Genomic DNA, 13,421 nt, shown 5'->3' on the forward strand with positions numbered 1-13,421 from the left:
GGCATTTAAATATAAGCTGTAAAAGGGAAATATTGGTTTGGGATGTGCTGCGTTTGGAGAACGTTCCCGTGTCATCATAAGGAACACACAGTAACTAAAAATGACAGTGAAGATTTTTTAGTTTGAGATATTTTTATTACAATCATGTACTGAGATAAGTACAGCATTTGAATAAAGATTATCTGTAATGCGATGTGCACTTGACTCTGGCTGACTCGGTAAAACGGACAGTAGCTTAAGACAGGCACTGCTGGCCACATTCAGTAGTCGAACGGAACATTGGATGTCTCATCAGAAACAGTATTGTACAGCTGCAAACAGGTACAGCAATGCACATCAAATATGCTGCCTGCTCAACTTCATCCCGACCCTCATCGCAATAAAACCCCCATTCTAGTCTAATAAAAACATTATGAAAGATACATTTGCTGTTCAGCTGTTTTTTGAACATAAAATATCAGTCAAATATAAAATCGTAATAATCCGATGATATCAGACAATGCTGCACAAAGAATTTTAATAATTTTCATTTTGTTTCCAGTACTAAATATTTCACTTCTCAATAAAAACACCCTTAAAACGATTTAAAAGGTTTTCTGAGAAGCAAAAAAATATCTGCAAAGATAAATGGGATCATGGGATATTCAAGATATATTCTTTGAAAACAAGTTCATATCTTAATAAATAAATAAGGTTTCTTCATGGTGCAGCATCTAACCTTTGGGCACAGGGGGATGGGGGGAGGTAACCCCCCCCCAATAATCAAAACAAGCAAGTACAACCCCCCCCAATATTTATACCATGATCACTGGAAACATGTAAATGCTTCACGCTGCAACCCCCCAATGTTCAAGACAAATCTATACGCCCTTGGGCACATGTGACACTTACAGTCTTATCACTTTTAATACAGTCTCGTACCATTAAATGCAGTAATCACATGTCTGGATGGTGAAATGCATATGGTAATTGTATGCAGATGAGGATATGCATAATAAAAACAGGCATTGTACACTCCATATATGGTTATTTTGGGGAGGAGACGGGATGGGGAATGAATCACGTGCATGTACGCACAATCTTCCGTTAGCTGGGATTTATTAAGGGAACTATGTGCAGGTTCTGGCGTACGTACGGTTTTTTACGTGAGGCCCCTGGTCTGATGTATATCAAGTAGGCGGATTTAGAAATGAGAAATTAATAATTATGATCAAAATACTGCTGTTGCCTGATTACTATGTAATTTTTACTATGTAAAAAAGTAACTGTAACCTGATTATGAGTATTTTAAAATGTAATTTAATCTAATTGCAAACACTTGATTTTGTAATCTGATCTACATGTAACAAGATTACATGCAATATGTTACTACCCAGCACTGGCGATAACTGTGCTTTGTCCTACTTGTGACTTGAAGCGGTTTGGCATTTCTTGGCCGGTGTGCAACCCCTTTTATTGTTTGTAAAATAAAAAAAATAAAAAAAATGAGTTGTGAGATTCTAACTCTTTCTGAATTGGCATAGGTTGTTTTTGTTGCTGCTGTATGTGTGTTTGTGTGACCACACGTGTGTTGTTTTAGCGTTTGTGTTTGTTGTGCTCCTGTTCGGCTTTTGTAAGTGAATGATAGCTCCCCTTTAGCTGATGTTGACTTTCTGTGGCCTGTCTCATCCCGTTTCCTGTTGCGACTGAACCTCCTGCGCACCGTCTCCGTGACAACTACGTACAGGAGAGTCTTCCATCACCACCGCCACGGCGATGTCGTCACCGGCAACCACACAACTACCCTGCCATCTTCATTTTTTCACTTTAGCACTTCATCTCTTTTCTCTCATGCACACTCTCCTTTTTTGTTATTTGGTTTAATACATGGTGTTCCTCGTTGAACATTTCCATTGATTTAAATTGTATCATTTGAATTAGTGGTTGCTAGAGCATTCTGAGTTGTTGCCAGGGAGTTTCTAAACAGTTACTAAGGGGTTCTGAGTGGTTCATACTGTGTTGCTAAGTGGTTGCCAGGTTGTTGTGATTCTAGGGAGTTCTGGTGGTTGCTAATAGGGATGGGACGGTATGGTTATCTCACGATTCAGTTCGATATACCACATGAGGTTCATGATTCTATATAATCTTTCATTTTTTTAAGTATGTTTGAGCAAAATGGACGTAATTGTTCATCAAAATAAAGTTATTTTAAACACAATGTACAGTAAATGCTCAAGGTAAAACAATGAGTTTCCTTCCTTCCTTCCTTCCTGCTTTCTTGCTTCTTTCTTTCTTTCTTTCTTTCTTTCTTCATTGCTTCCTTCTTTCATTCTTTCTTTTATTCTTTCCTTCTTTTTTTTACTTTTTTATTCTTCTTTCTTTCCTTATTTCTTGCTTCCTTGCTTCTTTCTTTCTTCCTGCTTTATTTTTCTTAATTTTATATTCTTCTTTCTTTCTTGCTTTCTTGAGTGCTTCTTTCTTTCTTTCCTGCTTTCTTGCTTCTTTCTTTCTTTCTTGCTTCATTGTTTCTTTCTTGCTTCATTCATTCATTCTTTCATCCTTTATTTTTATTTATTTTTTATTCTTCTTTCTTTCTTTCTTTTTGGCTTCTTTCTTTTTCTTGCTTCTTTGCTTCTTTCTTTCTTTCTTTCTTCATTGCTTCCTTCTTTCATTCTTTTATTCTTTCCTTCTTTTTTATTACTTTTTTATTCTTCTTTCTTTCCTTATTTCTTGCTTCCTTGCTTCTTTCTTTCTTCCTGCTTTATTTTTCTTAATTTTTTATTCTTCTTTCTTTCTTGCTTTCTTGCGTGCTTCTTTCTTTCTTTCTTTCCTGCTTCCTGCTTTCTTGCTTCTTTCTTTCTTTCTTTTTCTTTCTTGCTTCATTCATTCTTTCGTCCTTTATTTTTTATTTATTTTTTATTCTTCTTTCTTTCTTTCTTTTTGGCTTATTTCTTTCTTTTTCTTGCTTCCTTGCTTCTTTCTTTCTTTCTTTTTTCTTGCTTGCTTGCTTTATTTCTCTCTTTCTTTTTCTGTCTTTCTTTCTTCCTTGCTTCTTTCTTTCATTCTCTCTTTCTTGCTTCATTGCTTCTTTATTTTTTTCTTTCTTTCTTTCTTTCTTTCTTGCTTTGTTTTTTCTTGCTTCTTTCTTTTTCTTTCTTTCTTGCTTCCTTGCTTCTTTCTTTTTCTCCTTCTTTCTTTTTTCTTGCTTCCTTGCTTCTTTCTCTTCCTTCCTTCCTTCTTTCTGTTCTTTCTTTTATTCTCAGTAGCAATTTCACATTCTCACTCATAACCCTGATAATAATTTAATGTTTCCTTGATCACGCATGCACCAACAACTCTTTCCAAACTAATCTCTTAGACATTGCGATATAAACTAACCCACAGCAGATGTACTGCGGTCATGATATGAGTGTGATGCTGGAATTATTCATGTAAGTGCAGGTATATGTGAGTACGGTGGTCTCTCTCGCCTCGTGGACTTCGTGGTGATGTCTCCAAGCTTGAGAGCTTTTGACAGCTGAGAATACAGCAGAAAGAGAGACTGCATTCTGCTGCACCTGCTCCGCTATCTGTCTCTATCGTACACCTCCATATTAACCTTTCTTTCTCTCTGTCTCTCTCTGCTGCAGATGACACGGCCTATTCAGGTGAAGCCTGCTGATAGTGAGAGTCGAGGAGGTAAAGATATTTCCTTTCTATCTCACTCTATTCTATGTATACAAGGGTACTCAAACACAATAATTTTTTTATAAAAAAAAAAAAAAAATCTTATTTATATGTCGTCATGAGCAACCAGCCCAAGTCTTTCAAAATGGACAACAAGACTTGTAGCAAGAGCATTCTGACTCAAGGCCAAACTCACTATTTGCCTTCATTAATCGTGCGCCTGCCCTCCACTAGGCAGCAGAAAAAAGAGGGATAAGTCTGAAATACTGAAATGCTTTTAGCACCCCAAAGAAAAGAGCTTTCTCAGCTTATGGGTCTCCAAATCTGCGCTCTGACAGGCCAAATGTGACGCCATTTGATGAAATCTTTTGTGGCCTGATTTTATGTATTATTCTTTGGACTTCTGAGGAGAAATGTGTTAAAAAAAAAAAGTGTCAAATGAATGCATCTAATTTCAAGATCACAGTATTCAACTGCAGTGAGCTCTTAATTAGTGATGTTTGCTAAGGCAAGCTGCACTTTTACTATTGCTCTACGGTGGGTTATGGTTTGTTATCGTAGGTTAGGGATTTGAACTAAACCCTAACCCTAATTTGTTGAAATAACTGTCTTCTTTTAATTATAAATATTACAAATTATTTTTAATACAAATAATATTCATATTTTTATAAATATATGAATACATTTAGTTTTATAAATACTTTTGCAAAATATTTTGGTATTACATGTGTTTATTAATTTTTTTCGACTTTAAAGCTACACTATGTAACTTTTGGCCCTTTATCAGTTGAAGAATAAAACGGTCAAACGATGGTTTGACGTGTACCGGTGTAATCATGGTTACAGGTGATCATCTTATCAGAGCGAATGTCACTATGACAAAAAATTGTGTGTGGGATGTGGGGAAGCTCATATCTAAACTTGCATAGGTCACTATGTGTGTCAGGACTGCCACTGAAGCTAGTTCTTTAACCACTCTGATTTAGCTTTAGTTAGCCACGCAAGTCCTGGCTTTAGTTCAGTATGCAGCCCTGTAGGCTGTAGCCAAACAAACACTTCATGCTGAGTGTTCTTCACTCACTGATGTCACTGGTATTGGCAGATCTATGGGTAGTCCAGGCTGAAGGGAAGCTCTTGTCAATAGTTTATCAGAAAGAGAGTGATGAAGGACATTATCAGATTAGCTTAAACTAATTCCTCGTAATTAACAAAGGGTCAATTAGCAGCTCAGTACTGATCTACTGTGCTGGAAAATGACATTAATTCCATCAGCACCTGTACTGTACCCAATAAAACATCTTGCTTGAATGCAGCGGTTTGCAGTTTATGTGCTTGAACTACAGTATGTCGTGAAACAAGTGTATCACATTAATGTTGTCTATTGATCTTTTTTTTTCCAAGTGGAAAACGTCCCCAAATGTCCTGAAATGCAGGTTTTGTCAAATGTAGTGCAACTCTGGGGACAGATTTGTCCCTAAAGTATAGCTAAGCAATCCCAGACATACACACAAATATACTCACACTCATTTACATTTGCACACATCGAATTAACACCCCATAGACTTCTATTGTTTACATATAAAGCTGATTATAATGACTGGGTGATTGTCACAAAACCCTTAAAGAAAATGTGCTGGTCCTATTTTTTTTTCCAAAATCAAAAGAAACAAATAAGAAATTATATTTTCCATATAGAGAATGAAGCCTATTTTTATGGCCTTTATTACATTGTGACATTATTTCTGTGACTGTTGCACACATTTTACCACCCAATTCTCATTACTGCAATATATATATATATATAAATATATACTGGCAGCCAAAAGTTTGGAATAATTTACAGATTTTGCTGTTTTGGAAGGAAATTGGTACTTTAATTCACCAAAGTGGCCTTCAACTGATCACAAAGTATAGTCAAAACATTACTGATGTAAAAAAACAGCACCATCACTATTTGAATCAAATATATCATTTTTGATCAAATCTAGACAGGCCCCATTTCCAGCAGCCATCACTCCAACACCTTATCCTGGAGTAATCATGCTAAATTACTAATTTGGTACTAGAAAATCACTTGCCATTATATCAAACACAGTTGAAAGCAGTTTGGTTAATTAAATGAAGCTTAACATTGTCTTTGTGTTTGTCTTTGATTTGCCACAGTATGCAATAGACTGGCATGTCTTAAGGTCAATATTAGGTCAAAAATGGCAAAAAAGAAACGGCTTTCTCTAGAAACTCGTCAGTCAATCATTGTTTTTAGGAATGAAGGCTATACAGTTAAACTTTCTGGTTGCGCCTGTCGGCAGGCTTTACTCTGCCTCTCTAGAGCTGGGGAGGGGAACAAGGGGAGGAAAAAAAAAGAAGAAGAGGAGAGGGAAGGATCAAGATGGGCCAGCAGTGAGAGAGAGAGAGGAGAGAGAGGAAATACCTGGTTTTCCGGCGCCCAGATACGCTGTCGCCCGGCCCTTAGCCACTCCCCGAACTCTGGCGGACGACAGCTTGCTCCTTCCCCGGTGGACGGTAGTGGGTCCTCCGGCCTCAGGCAGACGGTCGCTCCTCCCCCTCTTTTCTCTCACTTTTCTTTTTTTTTTCTTATGGGGGGACGGCAGCATGCCTCAGATCCTCGGTGAACAGCAGTGACGCCTCCGTCCCCGGGCGGACTTCATTCCTAAAAACACCTGCTCCTCGGTTGGCAGGTAGTGGCGAGGACACCAAGACAGCGCATCCCTCCTCTTTCCCGGGTTTCGGCACCAATGTAACAGAGTTAAAATGGGAAAAGAGGAGGCGGGAACTTGACGAACCATCAAAGTAATATTTAATGTAAAATTAAAACATAAAGACAAAACACAAACGCACACACGGCAGCTGTGTGTGGCTCTCTCTCTCCCGAACTGCCGCATCTGGCTGCCTTTATCCCTCTCCTCGGCTGATTAGCCCGATTGGGGGCCGGGCATGCATACTCACGGCCTGGCCCCGCCCTCCTCCTCATCACAATTATATTATATTATATTATATTATATTATATTATAATAGGAAAAAACTAATGACTGTCACAAAAAAGAAAACTTACTTGTGCAGGAAACTACTTTCTTACACCACAGATCAGGATCTGCCGTTGCTTGTTCAAAAGATGTGTATAAGCCTCCATAAATAAATCAAAAACGTCACTTTAGGACTAGAAACAACGGCTTGGGCTGTTTCTAAGTCATTTGGGAAACAAGGATGTGTGTTTGAGAGAGAGAGAGAGAGAGAGAGAGAGAGAGAGTGATTGAGCGTGTGCGATTACCTGCGTCTGTCGCGACTCACAAGGAGTGATGAACAGTAAAGATATAGCTGTTTAACTTTATTCCACAGCTGTAGTGTGGTTTTAGCTTACTGAAGACAATGGAACTCTGGTCAAGTAAATCCTATTATCTCTGTATAAAAATAGCCATCCAAGCGATGGGTTCAACCTGAGTATTTCGCTGTAGCCAGTGCATAATCTCCTCCGCCATGTTGAATGTTTACATTTCCCAACACGGACATTCCGGTATCCAAAAGTATCAAGGAAGTGTATCTCTCTGCTGTGATATGCCTTAATGCTGAAGCTGTTAGTTTACTGTATTTCCCAGCTGTGATGTAGTAGTAGTAATCTGAGTGATCATGGAGTGAGAAACAATGCTGATGACTTCAAAGAAACCGCTCGATGACTGACGTGCGCTGACTCAATGCATGTTAAAATTAACTTTACACATAAAAACCTTTAATGTCACAGAGATAAATGAAAAGACACACATCTAGCTTTTTTACACATCTGCGCTGCTCTTACACTTCAGTTTAGATCATCACGAATACAAGAGGAGTGATACAAACAGTGAAGCGTCGGGGTGCTGATGGTGTGACAAATAAATACTCATGGAACGTCTCTCGTCCAATCAGATTCGAGGACCGGAACTAACTGTTGTATATACAACAGTTAGTTCCAGTCCTTGAATCTGATTGGACGAGAGATGTTCCATGAGTACTGCTGGTCTCACACCATCAGCACTCTAGGACGCTTCACTGTGTGTATCACTCTACCACATTAACCTTTGAAAACAAGGGGCTCACGACACTGGATACATCAAAGTTTTCCTCTGCGATTTTGATCGATTTCCTCAGTGGACATGGCAAATTATACCTTTTTAAAAAATATATAATTTGACCTGAAGTACGAAAGCTCATCAGATGACGAAAATGACAGAGGGAAGCCGGCTTTAACAGCACAAACTTCAAGAATTGTAACCATCACATATACTGATTTAGACAACTTGGAGAAAAACTGACATGAACCTAACACTGTGCGGCAAACACTGTGGGCTGTGAATTGTTTCAAAACTTGGTTAGAAGAAAAACAGCTTTCCATAGACCTTAAAACCATCGAAAAGTCACAACTAAGCTCGGTGTTGCAAGATTTTTACGCGTCCATTCGGATGAGTAAGGGAGAAATGTACAGCATTAGCAGTTACCTCAGTCTACGTGGTGTGTTGATTAGGCACATGAGCCTCCTCTTAGCCGTGGATGGAATTTAATACAAAACTCAGAATTCACGCCCGCCAACAACATTTTTAAAGGCATTGTAAAAAAGATCAGATGGGCCGGTAAGGATAAATCAACACACTACCCTCCAATTTCACCCATAGACCAGCAATTATTGAAGAATTCGGCTGCAATGGACCCTGGTAACACAAAAAGATTACTAAATAAAGTTTGGTATGACATACAGTTACACTTTGGACGAAGGGGTAAGGTGGGTAATAGGCAACTTAAACCGGACTCGTTTGCTCTGAAGCGCGACGAAAATGTTTCAAAATATTTTACAATGACTTTTCAATGATGAAACTAAGAACCACAAAAACCCACTAGAGATTGACAGAGAAAATCTGAGGGGCACTGTGTTTGAAGAGCCTAGTAACCCCTTGTGTCCAGTTTCCTCACTGGAGAAATATCTCAGCAAAATCCCACCCGATGCAAAAGCACTCTACCTGCAGCCAAGAAAGACGTTTGCGGCCAACGATAATATGTTGTACACCGCTGTTCCTCTGGGAGTAAATCAGCTATCCCAAATGCTGCAGAGAATGTGTCAAGAAGCCGAGACGCGGTCATCATACACGAACCACAGCATCAGGGTCACTACGATACAAAAACTTTCCAATGCAGGCTTGGACGCAAGAGAGATCATGACGGTCAGTGGGCACAGGTTTGTTTGCTGTTTTTTTCATGTAAATGTACTTTAATTAACTAACGTAATGCAAAACGCGTGTTCTGGTTTAAAGCAAACGTTCTTTATTTGTATAGATCAGAAAGCTCAGTTAAGTTGTATTGGAGACCATCACTTAACAATAGAAAACACTGGAGTGCAGTCCTATTAGATCAGGAGGAAACCGTACCAGCAAATCGACAAAAAACACCATCTCAAAATGACTACTTCACAGGATGTACCATTAACGGGAACTTACAAATAAATGTGTACAATAGTCCCAAGGACAAGCAAATGCACCAGGTTGTTGTCACCGGCTGCTAGCATGTTCATTACTTTTCTAATGCTTTCAAAACCATTTTTTTATTGTTGAATGAAAAATATAAACGAAAATGATAATACTTCTCAGACCATATTGTTTATAAAAAAAATTGTTAAACTGTTACATTTTTGTTTATTGAAGGATGGAAAATATATAGCCTATATGAAAAATAAAATAAATATCTGACCATATTGCCTGTCATTTGTTAACTTCTTGTTTCTTCGATGGATAAGCAATATATAAATAATAAGAATTAAATAATTATCAAATTACATTGTGTTTGAAATGTAATTTATATTAGCTTCTTTGTTTATTGAATTGTATATGAGTCACGGCACACATTGGTAACCACACATGCTCTCGCTTTCTCTCTCTCCCTTCCTTCTCTCTCTTTCTCTCTCTCTCTCTCTCTCTCTCTCTCTCTCTCTCTCTCTCTCTCACACACACACACACACACACACACACACTCTTTCTCTCTATCACACTTACACATACACACACACACACACACACACACACACACTCCCTGCCTCATTAATGCCATAACTTGTTAGAAACAGCCAAAGCCCTTTTTAGTAGTTCTAACATGACGTTTTTGAACACCGGAGGTAAGCGCATCGTTTGAACTGCAACAGCAGATCCTGCTCCGTGGTGTAAGAAAGTAGTTCCATGCACAAGTGCATTTTTTATGACAGTCCTTAGTTTTTTTTTCTCTCTTTTTGAATTACTTGTTTGTTGAATTGTTGTATATAAGCACTCTCAATTGTGCTATATGGCCCTAAATCAGCACTGCTGTGATTACCTATGGCACTCGAACTGCGGCCTCGTGCCTGTGGCCAAATCACAGCAGTGCTGATGTAGGGCCATATCGCACTCTTGTGATATTGCTTAAATTATATTATATTATATTATATTATATTATATTAATAATTAATCGTATCTTATCTTCATATACCATATCGTATTTATAAAAATAGCAATACAATAAAATGAATATGTTGTTATAATAATATATGAATATTATTAGTAGTAGTAGTACTATTGAAAAAAATCACTTAAAGTTATTTAATGTACAATTCCCTATACTTTGTTTTATATTGCTCTTGCATTGATTAAAAACTAGTCAACATGACACAATAGACAATATTCACAGCAGTGCCAAATTTCAGTCTCTTCAGTGGCATCCTCTGAATGCTCATAGAACTGTTTTTCCGCTTTGAATGTCGTGGAAACGTATTAGCAGATTTCTTTTTTTTTTTTTTTTTTAATTAGTTGTTGCAGCAAATGTGAATGCAAAAGTAATACTTGCTGGTGTGATCTGCTATAGAAGTTTACCCTGCTATAGTTTACTTATGTGTTCCATACCCAGAAATGTGAAAATGATTAATACAGTAGATACAAAAGAGACTATTAGAAGATAATATTATCCCAAAAAGCATGCAAGGATGCACACATCCAAAATCCATGAAATACTATGGCACATTTGGCATACTATTTTCAACATACTCCGATATGTGAGGCACTACTCTTAATCCCACTTACTGTCTACTCTAGATTGGATAGACTGAGTTTTTTTTCTGTTTTGTAAACCAAATAGACATCCGCACATCCCCCCTCCTGCTCTGCTATCATAAGAAATCCCCATAAAGATTTGACCTTTACCATTCCGTCCTGATCGTTAACAAAATGGCTCATTTGTCATGATGCGCTATTTGTCTCTGCGTGACGATAAAGCGTCGAGTAGCATTGATTACCACCTTAATGGATCTACTCATTGTGAATGGGTGGGGCTTCATCTTTTTCCTATTTGCAATTATCTAGGTGATATATGATTGTGTGTTTGTGTGTGTGTGTGTGTGTGTGTGTGTGTGTGTGTGTGTGTGTGTGTGTGTGTGTGTGTAGCACCATTATTATCAGCTTGTGCATCATAGAGACTACAGTAAAATTGTAGCAATCACTCGTCCCAATCTGGCAACACTGTTTTTTTAATTAACTTGTGCTCAGCACAGGGTTTACAGATTAAGAGGGCTTGATAACAGTTATGAAAGCACAGTTTCCGTGATAAAAGCCCAAGTGGAACAAGATATAAACTGATTGGCTGTTTGAAAATATTGTATTGCTTAAAACATGTCTCAATCATATAGTGTTGTTGTATTATTGAAATCTGCTACTCATTTAGTTATTTTATTTAAATAGGAGATATAGATCTATAACTTTTTGCAGCTTCAACCACAGCACTGAATATACGGTCCATCTTGCAACATAATTGCTTGATCAACCACCCCAGACCAGACTACGTTTGGGGAGGAGTAACAGTAAGCAGTGCTGAGAAAAATGTCCACTGCAGTAATAAAATAGAATTGCACTGACTAAAATAGAAATGTACAGAATAAATCATATAACTGTATATAATAGAATAAACCATATAATACAGAACAGAACTGAACAGTATAAAAATTAATAGAATAGAACTTTATAGAATAGACTAAAATAGAATGGAGGAAAACAGAATTGGAAAATAATCATATATAATAGAACTGTATAGATTTGAAATAAACCTCATAATATAGAATAGAGCCAAATTGTATAATAGTGAATAGAATAGAACTTTATAGATTGACTAAAATTGAATGGAGGAAAACAGAATTGGATACAGTAAAATAGAACTGAACAGAACAGAATAATATAAAATAGAACTTTATAGAATGGAATAAATTTTACAATTTAGAAGAGGGAGTTATAAAGGGAAACAAGGGACAGGTGTGGCTGATCAGGATAATGAGCCCGCCAAAATGTGAACATGAGGGATAACAAACAAACAAAGACACGTGGGGAAAGCGGGAAGCACGACATAACAGAATGACTCACCACCAGATCAACTAGAGATCCTGAAATTACCTCCCCCCTCAGGAGCACCACCTGGCACTCCCTGATGGTCCGACCTGCGACAGCGGTGGAAATCGTCGATGAGGGATGGATCCAGAATGTCCCGGGCCGGGACCCAAAACCTCTCCTCAGGACTATAGCCTTCGCAGTTGACCAAGTACTGGAAACCTTGTCCCCTCCACCGGATGTCCAACAGTCACTGGACAGTGTAAGCAGGGGCCTCGTCAACCATAAGGGGAGAGATTAAGGGACGAATGGATCACGGGCTTGATTTGGGAGATGTGGAAAGCTGGATGGACACTACTCAGGGAGGGAGGAAGTTTGAGCCGCACCACCACTGGACTAAAGACTTTAGAGATAGGAAAAGGACCCACAAAACAGGGGGAAAGCTTGCGGGTGGGGGTCTTAAGCTGTACAACCAGACTCTTTGACCTGTGACATAGGTTCTAGGAAGGAGAATAAAGGAGGTTGGTAACCCAGACAAGACTGAATAGGCAACATAACCGTAGATGACACTGGCAAAGAATTGTGAGCATACTCAATCCATGAGAGCTGGCGACTCCAGGAGGCCAGACAACAGAGCATCCGTTCAAGGTTCTGGTTGGCCCACTCAGTCTAGCCGTTAGTTTGGGGATGGAATCCTGAGGACAGAAAAACGGAGGCCCTTAACTGCTGGCAAAACTCTCTCCAAAAATGAGATATGAACTGCGGGCCTCTGTCGGTGACCACATCCACTGGGAGGCCATGGATATGGAAGACGTGGTCCACGACAGCGGTCACAGTCTTTCGGGCAGAGGGAAGTTTGGAGAGGGGAAAAAAATGGGCAGCCTTGGAGAAACAGTCCACCACCGTTAACATCACAGTATTGCCCAGGGAAGGGGGAAGCCCAGTAACAAAGTCAAGGGCGATGTGGGACCAGGTATGAGAGGGTATGTAAATGGGCTGGAGGAGACTGGCAGGAGGGCAATTGGAAGACTTGTTTTGAGCACAGACCGAACAGGCTGCCACGAACTGACAGACATCTCTAGACATTGTCGGCCACCAGAATCTCTGACGCACCAGCGCCAGTGTGCTTCTGACTCTTGGATGACAGGCAATATTGGAGGCATGGCTCCACTGAAGACTGGTGATCGAACAGACTCAAGAACAAACAACAAACCCCCTGGACACCCTCTCTGAATGGGCACCATCCTGAGCGCTCTCTTGACCCAAGCTTAGATCTACCACCACCTGAGTGGGAGAGATGATGGGGTCGGGACAGATCAGATGCTGGGACCCCAGAAAAAATCGAGAGAGCATGTTGGGCTTGGTATTTTTGGAGCACGGATGGTACGAGATGGAAAAATC

The 13,421-nt window shown here is 39.1% G+C and overlaps 1 protein-coding gene across 3 annotated transcripts in view; it reads left to right on the forward strand.

Annotated features, from left to right (window-relative positions):
• Positions 1 to 13,421, forward strand: part of LOC127440676 (CUGBP Elav-like family member 5) — a 224,955-nt gene that overhangs the window by 90,352 nt on the left and 121,182 nt on the right. For all 3 annotated transcript variants that reach the window (XM_051697413.1, XM_051697410.1, XM_051697412.1), the window contains exon 3: positions 3,609 to 3,657. In XM_051697413.1, the coding sequence (XP_051553373.1) occupies positions 3,609 to 3,657 (49 nt within the window). The remainder of the gene's footprint in view (positions 1 to 3,608; positions 3,658 to 13,421) is intronic.

Source organism: Myxocyprinus asiaticus, chromosome 5 (genome assembly GCF_019703515.2).
Source record: "Myxocyprinus asiaticus isolate MX2 ecotype Aquarium Trade chromosome 5, UBuf_Myxa_2, whole genome shotgun sequence".
Classification (NCBI taxonomy): Eukaryota; Metazoa; Chordata; class Actinopteri; order Cypriniformes; family Catostomidae; genus Myxocyprinus; species Myxocyprinus asiaticus.